Source organism: Pteronotus mesoamericanus, unplaced genomic scaffold, assembly GCF_021234165.1.
Source record: "Pteronotus mesoamericanus isolate MK-2021 breed Mesoamerican mustached bat unplaced genomic scaffold, CSHL_Meso_final contig_256, whole genome shotgun sequence".
In the NCBI taxonomy this organism is placed as follows: domain Eukaryota; kingdom Metazoa; phylum Chordata; class Mammalia; order Chiroptera; family Mormoopidae; genus Pteronotus; species Pteronotus mesoamericanus.
The window spans coordinates 2,901,834-2,928,557 of NW_026555108.1; the positions used below are offsets into that span (position 1 = coordinate 2,901,834).

Below are 26,724 nucleotides of genomic sequence, written 5' to 3' on the forward strand. Positions count from 1 at the left end.
GAACCTTTGTCACTTCAAACGGCAGTTGTAACAAGATGGCAGATGGTTTCTCCCTGCTCCAAAAATCAATAAAAGGCTGAGACAAAGATGAATTATATGCAGGGTAGGCCATCGCTCTTTTTCAAGTGGGGTAGATTAAACAGGAACCTCATTACACGTCATGTAACGAGGGTGCAGCAGAAATGAGCTGCCCAAATCACATTAAGTGTCCAGAATAAAATTTTTATTAGACGTCTAAGTAGAGAGATTGCAATGGGTAAGCGGCTTTCTATAACCCTCCTTCCATTAAAGTGGTCAATGGAGATGGAGAGACAAACATTTTTCTTCCCCAGCTCCAGACTCTTGAGGACGGCAGGGCTTACAAAAGCAACCTCTCCAAAAATAGGGCAGGAGTAGGGAAAATAAAACAATGTGTGAGTAGTCAAGGCGGCATTTGGTACTTCATATGTTCAGGATAGTTTGGTCCACCTTAGTCTTGTGGGCACTTAACTAGGCCATTGAAATCCAATTTGTTCACAGATTATAATTCTCCAGTCCCACACTGTTCAGTTTCCCTCTATTTTCTCAACAGAGACAACGTGATACTGGTAAGAGAAGTAACCTTTATTGATCAATCACCTAGTAGATGCCACATATTGCACGAAGTATTTAGTATCCACCTTTCTTTGTAATGACCCTTGGAGGAAGCTCAGAGAGGTAAAATGGCTTACCCAAAGTCACCCAACGTTGGTACAGTGGAAATGGCAATCAACAAGGCACCTTAAAACCAGGGGTCTGGTCTCAGTTATGCCATTCACAAGCTACGTGACCCAAGGCAAATCATTTTCACTTCATTTCACAGACTATTAAATGGAATGATACTACCCCACGTTGCTGTCTCAAATTCAGAAACACTGCCCAAGTGCCAGGTCTATGTCTGAACACTATACCATCTAAACTGGCCAGTACAGCTGATCATCCAATACTTTCCTTCCATGGGCACACTCAACCCACAAAAGCCTACTCTTTGGCTGCTCCTGCACTATAAAACCTTAACTCTAAATTCATGCTTCCATCTGCCTTCTCTGCCCCAACACTTACAATATCAAGCATGAGCAGTCATTCAAGATGAGAGTGATTAGCAACAGCATCATGTACTCACCCTCCCTCTGTAAACTCTCAACTCCCTCCCATTTGGTGGCACTGCAGCTCAGGCGCTGTGGCCCTGCCCACCACTGCAGATTCACCTCCAGCCACCCCGTTCAGTGTAAAACTCTTATTTCACACATACATCATGTGCTTTCATGACTCCATAACTTTGCATATACTATTTCCTCTACCTGAAATGGGTATCTCTGTTCTTTGGCTAAACTCTTACTTGTCCCACAAACTTCAGTTTCACTTCAATTTCCTCCAAAGTCCTTCCCCAATCCCATATGTTGCCCACTATGTGTTTCCCACATTATATGAAAGCTTTATGTTTTCACGTCTGATTTCCATACTTGACTGAGAACTCCCCAAGAACAACATAGGCAGTATGTTATTTACCTTTCTATCTCTAGTACCTACTAAAGAGTTAGTGCTCAATAGACATTTGTGGACTGCATTATCATCCTTGCCATTTTTCTACGAAGGAAAATGATACTGATGATACTGGGCAACAAGTAATTTACTCCAGATCAAAGAGCTACCAGGCCACAGAGCTAGGATTTAAAACCAGTTCTTGAGACTCAGGAGGAATTCCTGTTTCCTCTTACCACAACCGCCTGAGAGGAAAGCGGTGAGAATCTTATAGAACAGTGTTTGGGAAGGCAATCTGTAAAGTGAGCAGCAGCACACAAATGAAAGTTGACAGGCCGAACTAGTAGGGAACGCTGCTAAGTACCATAGTCAGAAAGAGCATACATCCCTCCATGTTCAGACCTGGCTATGGGTCTGACACAGTGCCACTGGGGGAGCGAATGAGACACATGAGAGAAAGTATTTACCTCAGAGCCTGGCATGCAGAAGACATTCACTACATGGTGGCTTTCTACGATACTATTATCAGTCTCGAGGACTTACAATATTTGCCTTTCTAAAACACAAACTAGTGTTAGGAACTGTCAGAGAACTTACAAGAAGTCATTTCCAACTCCAACTGAGAGAAATTCAAGTGATTACTTCGACCTCCCCTTCTTTCTAAACAGAGAAGCGCGTTCCTCTTCTCCGGTTATAAGTAATCCCAGAGTCAAATTGCTGAGGCTGCGACACAATTGCAGTTTTGCAAGCAGCCGCTCAATGAAAAGGGAAGAGGGGAAGAAAAACTATAAGGAGGGTTGGCTCTCCTTCTAGGAGGATGTGAAAGTGGCATCTGTGGCCTCTGTGTTGAGCTTGGCAGTAGGCGCTTCTGAGCTGGAGAGACGGGGCCCAAATGAGCTTACTGTCTAAGAGAGGAACTTTCAGGTCCAGCATCTGGGAAGTGATGCGTGTATAAGAAGAAAAGGAAGAGCCTGCAGGGCAGTGTTGCTTATAACCACTTGCCAGCCAGACACATCAGCTCAGTTCACACAGAACAGGAACAAATTCTGTGCCGCAGCATGAGGCGAATTTTGCAGAATTGCATTGAAAGGTGTTTTGGCAATCGGCAGACTGGAAATGAAGGAGAGTTTGGGGGCTATGAATGAGTATCTGGCCCACACAGAGGCATGAACGAAGGTTGTGGAAACCGTATCTGGTACACTTTGTTAGACTTGCATCCCATTTCCAGTCCACATGCGAAGCAGAGCAACAAACATGTGGTTAAAGACCCCTAAAAAGCAGTTTTCAGCAGCGTGCCACTAAATCTCAGTCCTCTCTAATTTTCTATGAACAAGCCACACACAAGAGGGATCTTCCTTGGAATTAAAATCCTTAAACATCATGACCAAGACCCTGTCTGACACAGTTACAAAGGACACATCAAACTACTTCAGAATATTAATAGTCTATCAGCCTTTATCTCAATAAATACTTGAGTGTGAGTGTGTATGTGTATTCCTAAAACTCCTATAAAGATAGGCGCAAGTAAGATGACAGACTAAACTTTTGGCTGCATGGTCTAACAACAAATATAACATAACGTAACATAACATAACATAACATAACACAACACAACATAGCAGATTCTTCCAGGTGAATAAACTATGTTCTCAGTGTATTAAACTCATCTTGCCACTTTGGGGCTTGCAGGGAGGTTTGGAAGGCAGAAAAAGAAGCATTAAGTGCTTAAAGATAATTGAGTATTAATTAGACCGAGAGGTACAGGTTATTCCAACTTTAAGCAAAAGGCTAGCTCTTTCTAAAAAAAAATTTTGCTAAATGGTTTACATTTTAAACTCTTGCTATTTAAAGAAATCCAATAGCACAGCCTTCTTAAAAGCAAGTCATACTCTCCACACACAGTTCGCCCACAGTTTTGCAAATTTTCTTTGTACAACATGACAGGCAGTAGTAATAATTTAGTAAATGGTGTGAAAGGGCACAGGCACTTTTGGGAGGCCTGACATAATTAACAGAGATCATTCACTCAACTGAGAAATATCGGGACCAAGGCAAACTTAGGTCAAAGGGAACAAATGAAGTTGAGGCTTTATATGACAGTGATGGATTTATTCTTTGGCACTGTGTCAACATACACTTTTTTCTGAGATTCAGTCACAGATGTATTGCAAAAAACAAAAAACAAAAAAACAAAAACTGTGGCACACAGAAGAACTGACCTGCTTAGCACCTGGCTTCTGCTCCATCGGCGTCATGGTGAGTGTTTTGGTCTCTTTCTCATACTGGCAGTAGTATTTCACCCAGGATATTCCCAGAGCCCCTATAAAGATAGGCAAAAGTAAGCTGACGAATTTCAGGGCTGCGCAGTCAGTCCACCCCTAAGATGGAAGCTGTGTACAGCTTGCTCTTCAGGGCTATGCTCCAGATCCAGGGCTCCAGGCCAGCACTGCCACCTGCCCATCACACATAAGGAGGTCCGAACCTCATCAACTGCTTTCCACATCTGCTCCAGCTTGCTCCAAACCACTCACCTTGCCACGTCCCTATGAATGCTACCACTGCGCATCCTATCCTATAAGCTGGAAACCTGTAATCTTCTGCTCCTACTTCCCTGTAATGTGCCCCATTTGATTGGTGCTTGGGTTCTGCCCATTCTCTCCCCTAAACGTCTCTCCTTCAGCTGTCTGCTCCGCTCCATCTCCTTTAGCACTCAATTACTTCAGCATCCTATTGCTGACTTCTCTTTTTCATGTTTTATGAAATATTTCAAGCAAAACAAAAATTCACCATTTCTCCAATTAATTATTTCAGTGGCCTGCTCTCTGGTTTCCCCCATCTCCAATCATCCCTTTTTAGTCTATTCTCCACTCTTTTGCTAGAGGAGTATTTGTAACTGTGTATATCTGTGTCATTCCTCTCATTATAAACCACCCACGGCTTTTCCAGTATCTCCAAGCTCCTCAGGGTGGCCCACAAAGCCCTTCATAATATGGACATATTTACCTGTCAACTTTGTCTTTTGCAATCCTTACCCTCTATATTCTTGTCTCACTGAATGACTTTCAGTTACCAAATAAATAAGTGGCCATATAATCTATCATCCATATTCAAGACATATTTAAGAGTGAATGGGGCACCACTGATAATTACATCAGGGCAACAGATATAAACCAGGACTATTCTTGGCAAACCAAAACCCTACAAATAAACTATATCCTCACACGCCTCTGTGTGCAGTGGTATACACCTGAAATTTTCTTTCCCTTTTTCTTTACCTGTCAAGATCCCACTCATAATCCAAGTTCTAGTTCGAACATCACTTTCTTAGTGAAGCTCTTATATATATGCCCCTTATATGTAAGCTCAGCACATTTCATTATAATTATTGATATACTTGTCTGTCTTCATCAGACTGTGTATGTACTTGAGAGCAAAAGTGAAGGTTGATTCATTTCTTTTTTGTATGCCTAATGCACTGAATATTGTCTGAAAAAAAAAGGATGCTTAATAAGCATACACTCAATGGAGTAGCAAGTCCATATCCATTTGACAAATTAGAAAACTGAGAGATAGAAGGATCACACAGCTAATTGCTGTTAGAGCTAAGATTCAAGCCCATTACTCTGCACCTCTTTTATAATACAATAGTACTTCTTGCACCTGGGGAGAGCTGCTGCTAAACATCCTATAATGTACAGGATGCCAGCCCCAGAACAAAGAATTACTCAGCCTGAAATGTCAATAGTGCTGAGATTGAGAAATCCTGCAATGCAGAGCTGATGAACCCACCAAATGAAAGAACATATCTTTGAAAACCATCAAAAGTTCACTGCTCTAAGGGAAGAAAAGCAAAATAATATAACTGCTGCAATATCATGCTTTGCAGATTGCAGTGGTTTTTGCCACTGGTAACCTCTGGGTAGCTTCTTCAGCCTACTCCCAGAAAGTATAACTCTGAGCAGGGAATGAAATTACAGGCTTTGGGTCATAGTTCATAAGGCAAATCAAATAGCACATACAGCTTAGCCAATGCAATTTAGGAAGCAGGAAAGCCTGAATCATCTGCAATATTTGGTGACTGGATAAGTTTTCCTTCATTATCCTCCATTTTCCTTTGTTATCAATGAACAAACTGTCCTGCCCACTGAAATCACAGTGGCTATTTAATGCATTAAGAACAACCATGTAATCCTAAAGCAGTGGAAGGTATAGAGTACAGTGGGAGGAGCATAGGTTTTGACATTTTTCAGACCCAAGTTTACTCTTAGGTCTGTTATTTGATAGTTGGGTGACCTGCAACTATCAACTAGTTATATTTCTAAGCCTGGTGGCCTCATGTGTACAATGGGTATGATAAAGTAGTGTCAAAGATTAAATGAGCTGGTGTATTTAAAGCAGTTAGCACCACACCTGGCAGGGAGTAGGTACAATAAATATTGTTTATCTGCCTCCTATCCCCTACCTCCCTTTTCCCCCAAAGGACTCAATGATTAACAATCGCCATTTGGAATCTCAGAGAAAACCTGAGGTCTTATCACCCCAGAGCCTTCGTAAGACAAATCTTCAACCCCCTCCTCCAATTTCTCCTTCCTTTTTATTTTTTTCACTATTCCCACACTGCTCTCCAAAAGAGGTGTAGCTCTCAGGGGCTGGTGATCATTATCGGTGCAGAATGTTTGGAAAGGCTAAGAGGCAAGAGGAGCCAGCCTACTGGAACCCAGGGGGTATCCCTACATTCCCACTCACATTTCTCTTGGGTATAGAGATAGCCTTCAATGGTTGGCTGTCCTGGAAGTTTGCATGTCTGGGGAGCCTCTTTCATCCTTTTCTTAAGTTCTTCCATCTCTTCTCGGGTACTGGAAAAATGATTTCTTGTCTGCCAAGACATTATCATCACAATCATTATCATCATCACCATCATCATACATAAACGATTTTTGGCCAGAACCCAGAGTTTTCTTGGCTTTATTCATGTGTTACAACACAGCAAAAACAAGTGTTGAATGCCACACAGACTAGGAAACCATCTTAAGGAGTTTAATGGTATTAAAGACTAAAACGAAAACAAACATGGATGGCGATCTACCCATAAAATGGCACTTGGGAGGCTTTTTTCTAATAGGAATCAAATAAGACTCCAACAAATAAGGGCTCTTACAATTCTGAGCCTGAGACTATCCCCTGCTTCACCAAAAGGGAGACTGTAAAGAAGGTTCCCAAAGAGAACCATTATCATGGCAGCAACGTCTAAGTTTTGCCTCAGGTAAAGTTACTGCCTACTTGACTCTGACTTAAATTCTGGCCATTAGGATAAAATATGGAGGGTGCTCTCTTTGAAGATAGGTGAACAGAAAACTTCTGTTTTCACAATCATGAATAAGAAAAGCTAAGGGTAAGAAGTAATATTTAAAAAATACACTACTAAAGCACAATGGCAAAACACAGTTTGAAATGTGGGTTATGAAAATCATTAGAGCCCTGGCTGGTGTGGCTCAGTGGACTGAGTGCCAGCCTGCGAGTCACAGGGTCACCAGTTCAATTCCCAATCAGGGCACATGCCTGGGTTGCAGGCCAAGCCCTCAGTAGGGGGTGTGCAAGAGGCAAACACACATGTATGTTTCTCTCTCTCTCTCTCTCTCTTTCTCCCTCCCATCCGTTCTTTAAAAATAAATAAATAAATCTTTTTTAAAAAATAAGAAAATCATTAGAGGTCCTTAGTATTTAGTCTCAAGACTGTCACATGATGACAGTGACAAAGGTAAACTGAGCTACCAAGTCTAGTTGGGCCCACTCTACTCATTATCCTCTAAATGAGTTCACCATATATATTCATGCAAATACTTGTTAAACTCATACTTATCAAGTTACATTTGAAGGACAATTCCAGTGATTAACCAGCACCAATATTTTGTAAATCAGCAGAAGATAAGGGCTCTCACATTCTGGTGAAGGAGAGTTCCCAGCAAGGTAAACAACAACAACAATACAACTATAAGTCAGGATCCTCTTAAACAAACAAGTGAAATGTATTTCCACTGCAACTTACCAACCACTGTCATCTAAAAATACATCTATAAATTCCATGCGATGTAACAGCTCGTTCAAAGACACTACACCTCAGTGATGCCTTCTTTGACTGTGTTGGTCAGTCAATTGTTCAACTCTCTGTGCTTCTTTAAAATTTTTGTTCTTAATTTTATTATAGCATTTTACACAAGGAATTATGATTTATCTGTGATTATGTCTCTCTCCTCCAAGAGACTGAATATTCCTTAAAGACAGAAAAACTAACATGTTCCACTGTAGTATGAGGCATGTTACAATGCTTGGCACAGAGTACATGTTCATTATATCCATAAGCATTCATTACATGTGAGTTAAATAAATTAAAAAAATATGTGACAAGAATGGGAAGGCTGTGCTTATGCCCATCTATAAGGACAAACATGGGAGAGAAGGTGGAGACAAGCTTTAAAATTAATTTAGTTAACTCTAATAATGAGTAATGAAAAAAGGAAGAGAGGGGAAAATGCGCATTCATGGTAATAAAACCCACAATGAGAGCATCTTGACTGACAAGCAGGGAAGTAGCATAAAACCTGTGCTTGACAAGCAAAATAGAACCAGAGACATGGAAATAAAGAACAAACTGACAGTAATCAGAGGGGACAGGGGAGGGGGATAACGGGGGAAAGAAGGGGAAGGGGCAAGTCAAGGAACATGCATAAAGGAACCATGGACAAGGGCAATGGAGGGAGGATTGAATGTGGGAGGTGGGGAGCGGGTAGGGCAGGGGAGAGCAATAGGGGAAGAATGGGGACAGCTGTAACTGAACAACAATTTTAAAAAAATTTAAAAACTCTGTGCTTTAATAAGTCCATAGCTGGGTTCTGACCTGGGATAGATGCAGCAACTCAGAGACACAATAAATATTGGATAAACAGAGGCATCAGTGTGTGGAAGGGTGGGTTGGAACAACAGTCAGCCCCAAAGACAGAGAAGGGCTAATGACAGTACACTAAAATATTTGTGATCCACACCAGTGTGTCCTGACAAATTAGCGGGGGTGCAGAAAAACAAAATTCCAAGGTCAAGGTCATCAGGGCTTAAATCCAATTGAAATGCGGAGACAGGTGGAAAAACCCCACATGCAAACTTACATTCTGCAAACTGAGCTGGAGTTTTTGTTTATATGGGAGGAAATCCTGCGTGAGCTCCACAGTCAAGTTGTTGGAAATGAAGAGGCTATGGAGAAAGGCCAAGACCTAGGGAAGACATGTGAAAATAACTTTATCATCAGGACCTTCTCCTTGATCAGATAAAGAAAACAGAAGCACAGGAACATTGGCACATAGTGTTCAGCCAATATAGTGTTAAAAGCAGTCATGCAAACAGAAACATGTCTATACATACCTATTCTCTTACTGGGGTAAATATGTACACTGAACTCAGTTCCAGAAAATAAGAACTACTACCAATTTTTCACTCCGATCTTTTTCAGATAGCACATAAAACCATTCATAATGTGGGCAGTATGGGGATAAACTGTGTCTTTTCTCTCTGAATCCTCGGGACTGGCCCAGAATAGATACACAATAAATATTTGTTGAATAGATAACTAAATAGATAAATGAGTAAGGTAAGAATCTATGTTTCTGAAGACTGCCATAATGCTAATGAACCCAATTTCAAATTAGAAGTGCTTTGAGGGAGTTGCAGAAGAAGACATACAAATGATCAAGAAGATATTTTAAATATCCAAAATGTTCAACCCCATTAAAAATCAAATATATATAAATAAAAACAAAAGAAAATGACTTTTGTCTCTCAAATACATTTAAAAAACAATGCTCAATGCATGCAATAGTGAATTATAACAAGTAGTAAAAATTGTTCTAGTCTGTTTAGAAAGCAAACAGGTGAGCACACATGAACATGCACACACACCATATACATAAAGACACATATGTATGTATAAATACAAACTACCATATTTTGCCATGTATGATGTGCACTCTTTTGTCCAAATTTTTGAGGGAAAAATAAGAATGCACATGATACATGGATAGTACTAACTCCATATCTATATAAATGTCTTTAATTCTTTTACTTATGCTTATGCATTAAGAGCGTAACTCTAGAAAGCAAAAACGATATCCTTATGCAAAATACTACCCTGAAACACAATATTCAGCTTTGTTCCTAAATATGGATAAAAAATTGAATTAAAAAATTAAAACAGAAGTTTTTCCCTGAAAGTTTGGGCCAAGAACATGGGTGTGCATTATACATGGGAGCGCATTATACATAGCAAAATATGGTATATGTGTATGTATATATAAACACATTAAAAACTATGTATATACACACATGTGTATATATGTCTTGTGTATACGTGTGTGTGTGTGTTTACCACACACACAATAGTATATACAATCTTCCTGTTTCTTTCCCAAGCTTTCCCAGCTCAGGAAATGACAATACCACGCAATCAGTCAATCAAACCAGAACGTAAAGAATCATACCTGATTTCTCTTTCCCTCACATCTCCATCCAATTCATAAATAATTCCTGTCAATTTTGCTTCCAAACATACCTCTAGTCAAGCCATTCTTTTCTATTTCTACTACCAGTACCATAACCCAAACCAACCTCTTCTCCTGCCTAGATCCCTGCAATAGCCTCCTCACTGGTTTCATCACTACCAGTGTTGGCCTCTTCCAAGCCATTCTCCATACAATTAAATCAGTTCATGTCATATCCTGTTTAACACTCACCAGAGGTTTTTCACTGCCCTTGGACTAACATCCAAACTCCTTATATAGCTACAGGTCAGACACTCTCCTTTCAGACATTATTTGCTGCCACTCCCTTATTTCTCATCAGTACCGAAAGGCTCATTTTTTCACTCCTTGATTAGACCATTCTTTCATAAGTTAAGTGTGTCTTTCTGTGCCTGGAGTGTTCTTTCCCCATTACTCACATTGCCTCAACCTCGCTTTCCTGAGATCTGAAATGTCACTTTCAGAGGACCTCCTTGACTACATGATCTAAAGTGGCTGCCCATTTTTGTTCTTTTAGTGCTTATCGCAACTTACAATTATTTTATTTATGTATATTTTTCCTTCCCCTCTGTCTACCCCATGAGGGAGTAGTATTCATAAAGACAGAAACTGAGTCTGTCTTGTTCTCTATAGGATAACCAGTGTTTAGCACAGTGCCTGACACATAATAGAAGCACAATAAATATTTATGGGACAAATGAATAAATACTTGTTTGCACATATACATATACAGATATATACAAATGACAGATACACATGAACACAGCTGTGCATATACTCATGTGCAATATACGCATGTCTATGCAGACAGGTGAATACATATACCTACAAGTATCTAGAGAAATAAATATAAGAGATACACAGAGAATATGGGAATAAAGTACCACAATATTAACAGTGATTATCTCTGCATGGGGAATTTGTTGTTTTTTTTGTTTTTCACATAATTTTTTCTAGCTTTTCTGCAACAAGAACACACTCGTTAAAATAAAAAAAATGGTTAAAATTCAACATAATTGTGAAATCAAAGGACATCATATTTTACAATAAATTAAGGAGATTTAAGTAAAAAGATTCAATAAGATAGAAGTAAAAATGGTAGAATAGGAAGTTATTGAGTGCAAGAGACATGAGTTCCTAGCACAGTGCCTGGTATACAATGGGTATTTTCAAAGGCTTTATGAAAACATGAGTGAAAAAAAGGAGAACGAGGTAAAAAGAAGAGTGACAGAGAAAGCTGGGGAGGGAAAGAAGAGGAGAAGAAAAACAGGAGAAAGAAAAATCATAGCTAGAGAGAAAAAATGGAGGAGGAAAGAGAGAGAGAGAGAGAGAGAGAGAGAGAGAGAGAGAGAGATTCATTATTAAACACTGACTATCATGTTCTTTGAGATTCAAATTTTATAATCCAAGTTCTCCACATTTGCCAAACATTTGGTAAATATTTTTAGAGCATTAATCAACAGAACTTACCGGCTCCACAATATTGAACTTCTTGGACTCCTGAACTTCCTGGATTTGATAAACATAATCAAGGGAGGATTCGAAAAAAATGTGCCTCTCCTTGTCCACCTGCAGGTCTGCCTGTAGAGGAAGGGTAGCAAATGTCACAAACTGGCATAGTCACTCATACAAGCCAGTGCTTATGGAATCAACAGAACTCTACAGCTAGGGAAGAATTTAGCCACCAAGTAATGATCTTATCCCTTTATTCTACAGATAGGGAACATGCAGGCAAGAGATATAATGTGACTGACGCAAGACTTCTGGTTTCTGGTCCTACGAATAAGAAGCTTCGAAGTTATCCTGCTAACACAAGAAAAAAGATGAACAAGATAGAAATTAACAACTCCTCTTCGATCCAACAGAGAATTAAAGTCAGAGGGAAAACCAATGTCTCAAAAATTGTATAGACCTTTGAATATGGAGAATCAGAGCATGTAAATCAGAGCAGAAGCCTGATGCTGCAGCCAGTATCAGACTTCAAGAACTCTCTAGTGGGTCCAAAGTGGTGGCATACGTGGATGCTGAGCTTGCACCCTCCCAAAAACATATCCAATGCACTCCTATATTTACAGTAATTCTGCCTGAAAGACAACTGAGAGCTAATCGAACAACTTCTGCACAACAAACAAGAGAGGAAGGGGGACGCATAGAGAAGGCTGAGGAACTGTGAGAGCTCTCCAGGAGCTGAGAGAACAACCCAGGGCCAGAGGAAACAGTGAGTGCCATTGTTTACATCTCCCAGGCACGTGGATGGCAGACAGAAGGTCCATCCAGGTTCTATATCTAATGGCCTGCAGGGTGCCGCAGCCTATCCCTAGCCACCACTTCTGGAGTTAGATCCAACAGAGATAGGAGGCCCGTAGTTTGCATAAAAGAGACTGATTGAACAGGTACTGTGCGGTTGTGCCTCGCTCAATGGGCTGCACATGCATGTGGGGCTTTCCACCTGGAGAGACTGCTGAGATAGCAAAACACTGAGATACCCGGCTGCAGGACTATCACATCCAGAGAAGTGCAGAGATAGTGGGGTGCTACTGTATGCTCACATGGCACTTCCCCTCCTGGAAAGAGTTTGGAGCTGACCAATGGGCTGTGGTGCCTGCCCACAGGACAGCCCCATCAGAGAAAGTGCAGAGAAAGTGAAGCACTGTCACATGCACATGTCAAATGGCTATACCGTACACCTGCAATTAATATAACTAGCATAATACTGCATACCAACTATACTTAAATCTTTAAAAATTAAATAAAATTTAAAAAGTCAAAAGCATGATCCATGAAAGAAAAATTTTATAAGTTGTATTTCATTAAAATTAAAAATTTTTGCTCTGTAAAAAATGTTATTAAGAGAATAAAAAGAAAACCATAGATGGGGAGAAAAATCTTTGTAAAACGTGTATCAGATACTGGACTGATATCTAAAATATATGAACAGCTCTTAAAATATAACAATAAGAAAATTAACCAATTAAAAGTTGGTAAAAAATTTAAATAGACACCTCAATAAAGATGACCTACAAATGACAATCATATGAAAGATGTTACCATATGTCATTAGGTAAATGCAAATTGCAACAGTAATGAGATAACACTACACAGCTATTAGGATGGCTCAAATAAAGTTAAAAAATAAATAAAATAAAATGCTGTTATAAAAAGGAAAAACACAGACAATACCAAATGCTGGCAAGGATGTGGAGCAATAGGAACTCTCATACATTGATGGTAGGAATAACAGAAATTATACAGCCACTTTGAAAGATATTTTGGCAGGTTCTTACAAAACTAAATACTCTCTTATCATGAAATTCAGCAAATCTACTCTTTGCCATTTTTTCAAATGACCTGAAAAGATATGTACATAAAAATCTGCACAAAAATGTTTACACAGCAGCTTTATTAATAATTGACAAAATTTGGAGGAAGCAAAGATGTCCTTCAAAAGATGAATGGATAAAGAAACAGTGGTACATCCATACAATGGAATATTATTTGGTGCTAAAGAAAGAAGTGAGCTATGAAGCCATGAAAAGACACAAAGGAATCTCAAATACATATCGCTAAGTGAAAGAAGCCAATTGGAAAATCTCCATGCTGTATAACTCAAACTATATGACATTCTGGAATAGGCAAAAATATGAACACAATAAAACGATCAGTGATTGCCAGGGGGTTGGGGTTGTAGAAGGAGAGAGAAATGAATAGATTGTACCCAGGGGCTTTTAGGGGCAGCCAAGTTATTCTGTATGATAGTGTGATGGTGGATTCATGTCATTACATATTTGTTAAAACCCACAGAATACACACTTTGGCTCATCAACTCTATCAAATGTATTTCACAAATGCAAGTAATAATAGGGGAATAAGAAGTACCATGCAAGAGAAAAAAACAAAAGGCAGCCAAAGTGGGAATAAAGAAAAAGAAGTTTAAGTCTTGCAATTTTGAGATGACGTGATTTTTATATAGAAAACCCTAAAGACTTACCAAAAACTAGCAATATTAAAAACAATAAACAAAAACAATAAAGCTGCAGAATATAATATCAATGTACAAACATCATCATGTTCCTATATGCTAACAAAATTTCAGAAAAATAAGTGACAAAAACCAATTCCTATTGTAATTGCAACAAAGACAATAAAATACCTAGCAATAAACTTAACAAAGAATGTGAAGGACCTATACACTGAAAACTACAAGATGTTATTAAAAGAAATTGAAGAAGACACAAAGAAATGGAAATATATTCCATGTTCATGGATTGGAAGAATCAACATAGTTAAAGTGGCCATATTACCCAATGCTATATATAGATTTAATGCAATTCACATCAAAATTCCAACAGTACTTTTTTAAAGAAATACAACAAAAAATCATCAGATTTGTATAGTACCATAAAGACCCCAAATATCCACAGCAGTTCTGAGAAAAAAGAACAAAGCTGGAAGTATCACACTCCCCAGCTTTAAATTAGACTACTAGATGATAATTATTAAAACAGCATAGTATTGGCAGAAAAACAGATACACACACCAATGGAACAGATTTGAGAGGCCAGAAATAAATATATATGTATATGGGCAAATATTTTTTCAACAAAGGAGCCAGAAACATACAATGGGGTAAAGAAAGTCTCACCTCTTCAGTAAATGGTGCTGGGAAAATTGGAAAGCCACATACAAGAGAATGAAAGTACACTGCTGTTTGTCACCATATACAAAAATTAACTCAAAATGGATCAAAGACCTAAATATAAGATCAGAAACAAGAAATGACGTAAAAGAAAGCATAGGTACTAAACAGGCACCTTGGTCTTAGAGAGGATTTTACGAATTTGACTTCTGAGACAAGGGAAGTAAAAGCAAAAATAAATGCATTGGAGTGTATCAAACTGAAAAGATTCTACACACGAAAAGAAACCTCCAACAAAACAAAAAGGCACTCAAGTGCATGGAGGAAAATATTTGCAAAAAAACACTTCTAATAAGGGGTTTATATCCAAAATATATAACTCATACAACTCAGCAACAAGAAAACAATCCAATTTAAAAAAGGGCAGAGGACCTGAACAGACACCTCTCCCAGGAAGACATACAAATAGCCAATAGATATATGAAAAGATGCTTAATTCCCAGTCAAGAGGGCAGTGTAGGCAGACATGGCTCACCTCCTCCCACAACCACATCAAAATTACAACTAAAATATAGAACAACCATCACTCAGAACCATCAGAAATTGAGTTGAATGGAAGCCTGACAACCACAGAATTTTAAAAACCACATCCATCCAGACTGGTAGGTGGGGCAGAGATACAGAACAGTTATATTTTTAGCCACATGTGGTGGATAAAAATTCAGGAGGGATATCTTAGGAGCAAGGAGTCCCAGCCCCACACCAGGCCCCCCAGCCCAGGGTTCCAGTGCCAGGAAGGTAAGTCCCCTATAGGGAAAATGGAGTCAGGCAGGCTTCCTCATCTAGATGTTCAGGAGACTGAGTTGGCAGCGTTTATGCGACCTTTAGTAAGGGCCCGCATAGAATGAAGCACTGTTATATAACTGAAGGTCAGTATTGGCACCCTGCCGGCTTTGTGTGCACTTAATATGTAAGGGAGTCAGGGCTTCCCACAGTGTGACTCTCGTCTTGTGGCGTATACTGCTCCGCGTATATTTTTCCATCTGCCCAAATCCCATGTGAACCTGCCTGGCCTTGAACACTTGCAGGACATCCCCACAACTTCTGGTTGCAAAAACCAGAGGGGATTGAGTCGGTGGAATAAAATTCTGGAGCCCCAAGCAGTTCCTCTTAAACAACCCACACATGGACTCACTTACTCAGACTCACTCCCTCTGAGCTCCAGCACCAGGATAGCAGCTTGATAGACACCAGAGGTGCACAGGGAGAGACTGAAGTGTCTGGCATCAGCAGAGACCATTGTCCCTTTGCTAAACCCTCCCCCCACAGAGCTGGTAGACCGATGCCATATATGAGATTCCACCAATCTGGCTAACACTGTTTGATCTGCCTTGGAGATCCCCAGAGGCTCTGCCCCACACAAATTATGGGACCACGCAAGCTGCTTTTCCAGAAGAATGGCCAGTCTTAGCTCCTAAATCCTATCAAACAAGCAACAGCTGGCCTCAGGGAGCCCTAGCAGCAGCCAGATTAAAGCCACAGCTTGGCTTCACCTAGAAATCTCCAGCCGAACACAAGTAGTAGCCATCTCAGATTGCTTTATAGTTCAGGCGGGTTGGCCCCAGGCAAAACACAGGTGGGGGCTAACCTTGGCCTGCACCACTTGGGAAACCCCAGGACCAGCGCACCAGTGGACAGCTGCAGATCATGCCAGAGCACCATCACCCTGCCCCTGCACAGCTGATCCTCCCCAGAGGGCAGAGGTTGCTGGTCGGTGGCCACAGCCAGTCCTTGTAGCTGACTGACCTGGGTAAATCCCTCCCATTGATCTGCCAACAGCAACCAAGGCTCAACCACAAGAGGAGGGCATACTCAGCCCACATAAAGGGCGCACCTCAAGTACCCAGCTTGCATGAGAGGGGAGGCTGTGCCACTGGACCCTATAGGCCACCCACTACATTAGGCCACACTACCAAGACAGGGAGCCAAAGCAGCTCTACCTAATACATAGAAACAAATACAGGGAGGCTGCCAAAATTAGGGGACAAAGAAACATGGCCCAAATGAAAGAACAGATGAAAACCCCAGAAAAAGAGCTAAACAAAATAGAGATAAGCAATCTATCAGATGCAGAGTTCAAAACATTGGTTATAAGGATGCTCGAGGAACTTAGGGAGGACCTCAACAGCATAAAAAAGACCCAGTCAGAAACAAAGGATACACTAAATGAAATAAAGAACAGTTTACAGGGAAACTACAGTAGAGTAGATGAAGCTGAGAATCAAATCAATGATTTGGAACATAAAGAAGCAAAAAACAACCAATCAGAGCAACAAGAAGAAAAAAGAATCCAAAAAAAAAAAAAAAACTGAGGATACTGTAAGCAGCCTCTGGGACAACGTCAAAAGGCCCAACATTCGCATCATAGGGGTGCCAGAAGAAGAAGAGAAAGAGCAAGAAATTGGAAATCTGAAAAAACAGTTAAAGAACACTTCCCTAATCTGGTGAAGGAAATAGACATGCAAGTCCAGGAAGCACAGAGAGTTCCAAACAAGATGGTTGCAAAGAGGCCCACTCTAGGACACATGATAATTAAAATGTCAAAGGTTAAAGATAAAGAGAGAATCTTAAAAGCAGCAAGAGAAAAGCAGTTAGCTACCAGATGGTTGCTATAAGGGAGGAGGTGGGGGAGAATGGGTGAAGAGGTGAGGGGATTGAGATGTACAAATAGTTAGTTACAGAATAGCCATAGGGATGTAAAGCACACCATAGGAAATGGAGTAGCCAAAGAACTTACATGTATGACCACGGACATAAACAATGGTGGGGGGATTGCCTGAGGGAGTGGGGGGTGCTGGGTGGAGGGGGACAAAGGGGGAAAAATCAGGACAACTGTAATAGTATAATCAATAAGATAATTATTAAAAAAAGATCTAAAAAAGAAGAAAAGATTCTCAACTCCGCTAGTTATCAGGGAAATGCAAATCAAAACCACAATGAGATACCACATCACACCTGTTAGAATGCCTATGCTCAAAAAAACAAGTAATAACAAGTGTTAGAGAGGTTGCGGAGTAAAAGGAACCCTCATTCACTGCTGGTGGGAATGTAAACTGGTACAGCCACTGTGGAAAACAGTATGGAGGTTCCTCAAAAAATTAAGGACAGAGTTACCATATGACCCAGCAATCCCTCTTCTGAATATCTACCTGAAAATTTTAAAAACATTTATTCATAAAGATACATGCTTCCCTATGTCTGCTGCAGCATTATTCATGGTGGCCAAGACATGGAAACAAGATGACTGGATAAAGAAGATGTAATACAAGTACACCTCAGACATAAGAAAAGATGAAATGCTGCCATTTGTGACAACATGGATGGACCTTGAGAATATCATGCTAAGCGTAGTCAGATGGAAAAACTGAAGAACCATATGATCTCACTCATATGTGGGATATAAAACTGAAAGCAAAATAAACAAACAAAACAAAGAAAAACTCATAGACATAAACAACAAACAGTATGGTGGTTACCAGAGGGAAGGAGTTGGGTGGAGTGGTAAGGGGTAAAGGAGGTCAAATTACGGTGATGGAAGGAGATTTGAGTTTGGATGGTGAACACATAATGCAATGGACAGATGAAGTGTTATAGAATTGTACTCTTGGAACTTATATATTTTTATGAACCAACGTCACCCCAATAAGTGTAATTCAAATAAATAAATAATCGTGGAAACTGTATGCAGGGTAGTAGGAATGTATGGGAACTCTCTGTACTTACTGTTAAAGTTTTAAAGCTAAAACCACTCTAAAAATAAAGTCTCAATATTTTTTTTTAATGTGGCTGACCCAAGGTTCCCCAGCTTTTTTCTGATTGAACAAGTACAAAGGCTACATCCTTGCTCATTAGAAAAGTCACCAGGGACATCTACAGACAGCATCAAACTGCTGGGATACTCCAGAAGTTTCATTGCATCTGCCTTGAAAAGAATAAAGTTTGGACAAGTGTCCAGAGTTCCAAACCCCCAGGTTTGGCAAATCCCTAGGACAACTCACAGGACTCAGTGTACAGTCATACTCAGGGCTAAGATTTATTTCAGTGAAAGGACACAAACAAAATCATCAAAGGAAAAAGATCTATGGGGTGAAGTCCAGAGGAAACTAAGTGTACGCTTCCAGGAGGTGGAGTCACACAGGTTAAACTTAATGCCCCTGGCAAGAGGTTAGGGCAACCCGTGAAATGTTGTCTACCAAGGAAGCACATTAGAGACTGAGGGTTCTGGGTTTTTCCTGGGCATTGTACACAGGCACCTTCTACCAGGCATGCACCAAATTCCGGACTCCCAGAAGAAAAGAAGGTGTTAGGCATAAACCACTTTGTTTGCACAGGCAGGCTAGGCACTCTGAGTCACTTCCGTTTAGGGAAACTTTTATATCAGTGTAGGAACTGCTTACCAGCCAAGTTCCCAGACACAAGCCAACAGCAATTCCTGTAATCAGATATTTTGAAGCATAGTAGTCTCCAGACTGTTATGTTAACTCTTTTGTGCATGGGAACTTTGGCACAGAATAGATGAAAAAGTAAGAAAACAAAAATGTGCAAAAGAAAATGGCAGAAGACCCCAGGCTGGTACTTAGTTCCAGTTTTTAAAAAACAAATAGTCCTTGACCTTCTCAATACTAAGTCCATCCGCCACTGAGGCTCTTAACCCATCACTTGGAAGCGTGTCACATGATGTGATGGATACTCATTAAATCAGGTGTCCGGAGATGAGCTTCAACTTTGCCACAATGTATGTGACCCTGGACAACATGATTTCTAAGAACATTCACAGCTCATGTCTATTACCTTATTCAGTTGCGTTTCACCCTTCATATCTGAATCTGTAACACCTCCATGTTACTGAATCTTCTATGCAACACACAGATCCATTTTTCCATTTATAAAAGTCTTAATCAGTTAATTCCTTCATTCCCTTTCCCAGCGCTACTCTCTGACTCAGCCCCTCTCCCCTAGATCACTGTAATAGTTTCCTAAATTGGTTTTCCAGCTTGCAGTCTCTCCCTGATCTAATTCACCCTGCAGCTCCAGCCAGTTTAAGATTCCCGAAATAAAATTCCACCCATATCGCTTGCACAACCACAGGCTTTCACTGATCCTCCCAGAGCCAACAGAATTCAATACAAACCCCTGAAGCTCTATTACTCCACAATACACCTCAACTTGCCTGACCATAACTTGTCTTTCACTACCCTCCAGTCGTAATGCAAATTCTGGTCAAACTGTTTCCCAAACATACTCTATGTTTTCTATCCTTGGGACCATTACCCTCCACTTGAAGGATCCGTTTCTCCACCTCTGTTCATCAGACAGCTTACCTATTATTGAATGGCCACCTCAAATTGGAAAGCAACATTCTCCCACAAAGGCAATTCTCCACATCTAATGTTTTTAATCCTGCAAATACTCTCCCACCCCTACAAGGATACCACATACACATTCACATTATAGTATGTAAAAAATTCTACTTGTGTAAGAGTCACGTGTATTCTTATCCTCACAGTAAGCCAGAGAAGGGCAGGAAGTATGTCTTATTGTCTCTGTGGTCCTGTTGCATCCAGCATAGAGCCTGGCATTTAGTAGGCACACTCAACAAATAGTTACTTCTTTGAACTGAAATCAACACAAGTCCCATATAAGCTGCAGTCCCAGTGCAAGACCAAAAAATGTAACTCTATTCTGAATTAGAGTGTGGATTCTGGAATCAGACAATTAGAACTGGAAGGAATTCTGGAGATCACTGAGTCCCACTCTTCGTTTGAGAGAGAGGGGAACTCAGACCAAGAGAGGAACATCTTATTCAGTCACACCATGATTCAATGGAGGAGCTGGCTTGAGAACTCAGGGCGCCTGAGTCCCAGGCCATGGTTTTAACTGCAAGCACGACTCTCAGCTGAGGCAAGGTATGAGGAAAGCTTTGCAATAGGAAGCTGCCATTGTTAACAAGGTATAACTGCAATGAAAGGCGGGGACAGACTTTTGAACCTACCTCTTGTAACTGAGATTCTTTCTTTTTGGAAGACAGATGTAAGTGCCGATCCAGCAAAGAATAAAACCTCTCACCATCCTTTTCAAATTTCTTTTTCCGCTCCTGGACATGGGAGAGAAGGCACAGATTAAGATGTCTTTAGTTTTAATTCAGTTTGCTCAGAACTGAGAATGAAGAACACAGTGCCAGGTTTCATGTGGCCAATCTCTCTATTTCCTGGGTAGGAAAAAAAGAACAAAAGAGTATTTGCTTTTGCATTGGTCTCAGCAGTCTTGACGTCCTCAAATACAGTCCTGAATCACCCCACTGGCACAAAGGGCAGTTCACAGCAAAATTAAATGGAAGGTAGAGATATCCCATACATGCCCTGCCCCCAGACAGAAAGAGCCTCCCCCAATACCAATGTCTCCCACCAGAATAGTACATTCACTACAATTGATTACTCTACATTGACATACCAAAATCATCCAGAGTCCATACTTTACATTAGGATTCACTCCTGGTGCCTTACATTCTAGTGGTTTGAACAAATGTATAATGACACATATCCATCATTATGGTATTATACAGAGTATTTTTACTGCCAAAAGCTCTGTACTCCATCTATTCATCCCTTCCCCTACCAACCTCTGCTCTGCTTACTGTCCTTATAGTTTTGCTTTTTTTGAAATGTCATATAATTCAAATCATACAATATGTAGTCTTATTAGATTGACTTCTTTCACTTAACAATAACACATTTCAGTTTCCTCTGAGTCTGTCCATGGCTTTATAGCTCACTTCTTTTCAGTTCTGAACAATGTGGCATTGTCTGGGTACACCACAGTTTATGTTCCATTCGTCACTAAAGGACATCCTGGTTGCTACCAAGTTTCAGCAAATATGAAGAAAGCTGCTAAAAACATCCATGTTGAGGTTTTTGCGTAGACATAAGTTTTCAACTCCTTTAGGTAAGTACCAAGGACTTCAATTGCTGGATCACATGGTAAGAGTATATACAGTTTTCTAAGAAATTACCAAACTGTCTTCCAAAGTTCCATTTTGCATGTCCATCACCACTGAATGAGAGTACCTGTTGCTCCTCATCCTTACCAGCATCTGATGTTGTCAGCATTCTGGATTACAGCAATTCTAATAAGTGTATAGTGGTATCTCATTGTTATTTTACTTTGCCCTTCCCTAATAACATATGACGTAAAACATTTTTTCATATGCTTATTTGCCATTTGTATATTTCCTTTGGTGAGGTGTCTGTTAGGTTCTTTGACCCATTTTTTCATCCATTTGTTTGCTTTCTCGTTGTTGAGTATTAAGTGTTCTTTGTAAAATTGTGGTACATATGTGCAGTGGAATATTACTTGACCATAAAAAATGAAATCTTACCATCTGCAACAGCATAGATGGACCTAGAGGGTATTATGCTAAGGGAAGTTAAGTCAGTCAGAGAAAGACAAATACCATATGATGTCGCTTATATGTGGAATCTAAAGAACAAAATAAATGAACAAAATTGAAACAGATTTATAAATACAGAGAACAGACTGATGGTTGCCAGAGAGGAGGGGGAGTTGGAGAACTGGATGAAAAAGATAAAGGGATTAAAAAGTACAAATTGGTAGTTACAAAATAGTCACAGAGATGTAAAGTACATCATAGGGAATATAGTCAATAATACTGTAATAACTATATATAGTACCAGGTGGTTACTGAAAATATCAGGAGTGATTACTTTATAAAGTAAATGACTGTTTAACCACTACGCTATGCACCTGAAACTGATACAAAACAATATTTAATCTAAACTGTCATTGAAAAATAAAATTTAAACAAAAGTTCTTTGTATATTTTGGATCACAGTCCTTTATCAGATATGCATTTTGCAAATGTTTTCTCCCAGTCTATGGCTTGCCTTCTCATTTACTTGACATCATTTTCCATGGAGCAGAACTTTTTCTTTTTTAATTTTCATGAAGTCTACCTGATCAATTATTTCTTTCACGGACTATGCCTTTGATATCCTATCTAAAAAGTCATCACCATCCCCAAGATCATGTATATTTTCTTCTTCCATGTTATCTTCTCAGACTCTCAGAGCTGTGCATTTTACAATACCTTTAGGTCTATGAAAGATCTTTTTTTTTGCATATGGATTCATTTTTTTTGCATGTGTATTTCCAGTTGTTCCAGTACCATTTCTTGAAAGATTATCTTTGCTCCATTGTACTGTCATTTGCTCCTTTGTCAAAGATCAGTTGACTATATTTGCTTGGATCTATTTCTGTGCTCTTGACTCAAGCTGCAACATCAGCTCTTTACTGGGTCTCCTACCTGCTGTCCCACCCTAAAGATTTTAGATTTTCCTGCCTATACGATCATGTCAGCCAATTCTTTAAAATAAATCTCTCTGTGCATATATACACATGCAAATACATACACATGCATGCGCACAGACACACACACACACACACACACACACACACAAGCAACCTATTGGTTCTATTGGTTCCATTTCTCTGTAGAATCCTGAGTAATACATGATAATAATGCTAGGAATGATTTTTGGCTGCCAAGTTAACAAAAAGCTCAACTGACTCATTCAGTCACTTTGTTCTTGGCCGCTTAATATTCCTCTTCAACATCTTACTAGCCTTTAAATTTTAATATTATGGAGCTTCAACAAAACCACTTTTAATGCAAATTAACAGTTAAGAATGTAGAATTACCTGTGTTAGAAGGCATTTAATTTTACACTTTTCTGGTTTATAGTGGGAAACAAGCAGCGGAAAGAAAATTATACCCACACCAGACAGAATAAAGCTTTTGAAACTGGAAAGACCAGACAGACCTGAGTTAATTCTTGGCCCTGCCATTTTTGTAGACTGTGTGACTGTAGAAAGTTCTAACCCTCTCTGATCCTTGCTTTCTTCATCTATAAAACACGAATAATATCTTCCTCCAGTAACCTTCCAGGGTACTGTCAGAATTAAATGTCAGTATATACCCCAATGCATAGTAAGTACTGAACTAATGTTAGCTCCCTTACCTTCCTCTATAAACAATTTTTTTAGTTTTCTTTTTTGCTTGATCCCTCCACCCCCTCCCATTCCTTCCCCCAGAGCTCTCAGCCTGTCCTCTATCTATGAGTCTGTCTCTATTTTGTTAGTTTATTTTGTTCATTAAATTCCACATGAGTGAAATCATATGGTGCTTGTCTTTCTCTGACTGGCTTATTTCACTTAGCATTATGTTTTCCAGGTCCATCAAAGAATAAAATTTTCTTCATTTTTACAGCTGAGTACTACATTGTTTAAATGTACCATAGCTGTTTTATCCACTCTATCTACAAAGTGTTTTTTAAATTTATTAGGCCTAAACAGCAGCCACTAATCACAGGTAGCTCTTAAAATTTAATTAATTAGAATTAAATAATCTTCAAAATTCAACTCCTAAGTCACACTAGACACATTTCAATTGTGCACCAGCCTTGTATGGCTAGAAGCTACTTAGTGGAAAATCAGATACAGAACATCTGACATTTCTTTAAAAAAAATAGAATCCACAAATTACAATCCAATTCAAGGGGTTAAGCGCTGTTGAGTTCCTTTATCTCCTGTCCTCTCCAGAGATGACTTTGAAGCCAGCTGCTATCAGGGACAAGGTTACAAGCTGACTTCAGTCTGGCTCATTTGAGCAAGGTCACCCTCGTAATTACAAATACACCCTAAAGTAGTTCAAGTGGAAAGGACGCTGAGATGGAAAAGAGGAGCAGAAAATGGCCTCACTTTCATTGCAGAAGGGAGAAAAGAACTTTTGCTATCTTTCTGTTCAGTGATGCAATTCCCTTCTGCTCTAGTGAGGGATGGCAAGGAAGCTAGAAAACAGATGTGATCTCCTCCCGGGGCATGCTCTGTTCTATATGGTCGGCCATGGGGATGGCACCCCCTTTTAACCCTCCACTCTTCATGCTAACTGCAGCCACTTTCCTATTTTTCAGGAATGGACTACCTTGTAAAAGGATCTGATCAATAACCTGATCACCTTAGCCAGTGTTTTCAAGAGAGTAGATCTGTCTTCCGTGAGTGACTGCTGTCTCCTGTATACAGAGTAGAGACACATTTGCTGAACCAAATTCCCTTGCATCTTTCTGAATCAGCTTATGTTTTCCCTGGATGTGGAGCAAAGACAACCTTTTCATACTGTCAGTGACGACATCAATTAGTACAGCCACTTGGAGATTAATTTGGCGATATATCTCATAAAGATGTGCATGCCCTACAACCCAGACATCCTCTTTCCAGGTTATAAAGTTTCAAATGTGCACAAGAAGACATGTCTGACACTTTTATAGGCGTATCGGTTGCACTAGCATAAACACGGAAACAACTGACTCATCAATCAATAAGGGAATGCTTAAAGAAATCATGATACATTCTCACAATGGAATACTATGTAGCAATAAAAATGAAAGAACGCCAATTCTTTCAGTATATGAACACAGATGAATCGCACATATAAGGGTAGGCAAAAGTAGGTTTACAGTTGTAAGTAGGCAAAACACAGCTTATTGTTATTATTTATTCATTATTGTATTATTTTATTTTTTTGCCTGAACTGTACATAATTGCACATTCACTCTACCAAATGTGTCAACTGTTAAGTTTATAGATCTCTCCTTTTGAAATAAAATAAAATGAAAATCACTTATCTGCCCTCTTATTGTATTATTTTCCATGAGAACAACTGTAAACCTACTTTTGCCCACCCTTGTATATAATTTTGAGTGGAAAAAAAAACAAGGTATAAAAACAATACATGCAGAATTATTCCTTTTTCATAGATGTGAAAAGCAATAATAGCAAAAACAGATAACGTTTACTATGTGTCACACATTGCTCTAAATATTTTATGGTAACACTTTTCATTCCTCACAACTATATAATGTAGGTACTATTTTTTATCCTATAGAGATAAGGAAGCTAAGACCCGCAGAAATGAAGTGACTTGCCTAAGTTCAGCACCTACCAAGCTGAAGAGCTAGAATATAGACCCAGATCATCTGGATCCAGAGTCCACAGTTTAATGACTACACTACATAAAACAATACTAAATATTGCCTAGGGAAATTACCTATGGGGGGGGGGAGCGAAAGTCATAATACGAGAGGAAGGTCCACATGTGAACATTATGAGGAGGATGAACCCACAGCACTACCCTCAACCACTGCCCCCTTATAGGTACATAGACACCAGAATCTCAGTGGAAGACATGCAGTGAAGAAATATTAATGTTCTTTTTTGAATTTTTAAAAAAATTATAATATATTAGGAAAAATACCCTGCACAAATCTGAATAAATATTCACAGCTGAACACACTCATGTAATCAGCACTCAAATCAAAAACAAAACATTATGAGTCCTGACTTTCTCATCAGTAGGATATGGATAATAATGTTTAGCGATGATAACATAGAGCAAGGACCTCGTAGGTAGTAATTAATATTCTAAGGCTTATAAAATATTTGATGTTAGCTTGAAAATCACTTATGGATTACTGTCACATAGTCCTCAGGCCTGTTTTTTGTCACTAATGCCCCCACATTGGTGTAACCACTATGCCGGCTACTAACACCATCACTTAGTTTTATCTGTTTTTGAACTTTATAGAAATGGGCTCCTACAGCAGGTACCATTGCTTTTATGGTTGTTTTTCTCTTGACCTTACACAGGGGTGGGCAAAAGTAGGTTTACAGTTGTGAGTACGTAAAAGTTTATTCTTATATTATTATTCATTTACTTATTTAAGGTTTTATTTATTTATTTTTAGAGAGAGGGGAAGGAAAGAAAAGGAGGGAGAGAAACATCGATGTGTGGTTGCCTCTCACACGCCCTCAACTGGAGACCTGGCCTGCAACCCAGGCACGTGCCCTGACAGGGAATCGAACTAGAAACCTTTCAATTCACCTATCAGCACT

At 39.6% G+C, this 26,724-nt stretch overlaps 1 protein-coding gene across 1 annotated transcript in view; it reads right to left on the reverse strand.

Moving 5' to 3' along the window:
* OPHN1 (oligophrenin 1) overlaps positions 1-26,724 on the reverse strand; it is a 279,618-nt gene that overhangs the window by 141,294 nt on the left and 111,600 nt on the right. The window contains exons 6-10 of the mRNA XM_054574254.1: positions 20,753-20,854; positions 11,535-11,645; positions 8,661-8,765; positions 6,247-6,376; positions 3,720-3,820 (exon numbers count right to left, since the gene is read on the reverse strand). Of these exons, the coding sequence (XP_054430229.1) occupies positions 3,720-3,820; positions 6,247-6,376; positions 8,661-8,765; positions 11,535-11,645; positions 20,753-20,854 (549 nt within the window). The remainder of the gene's footprint in view (positions 1-3,719; positions 3,821-6,246; positions 6,377-8,660; positions 8,766-11,534; positions 11,646-20,752; positions 20,855-26,724) is intronic.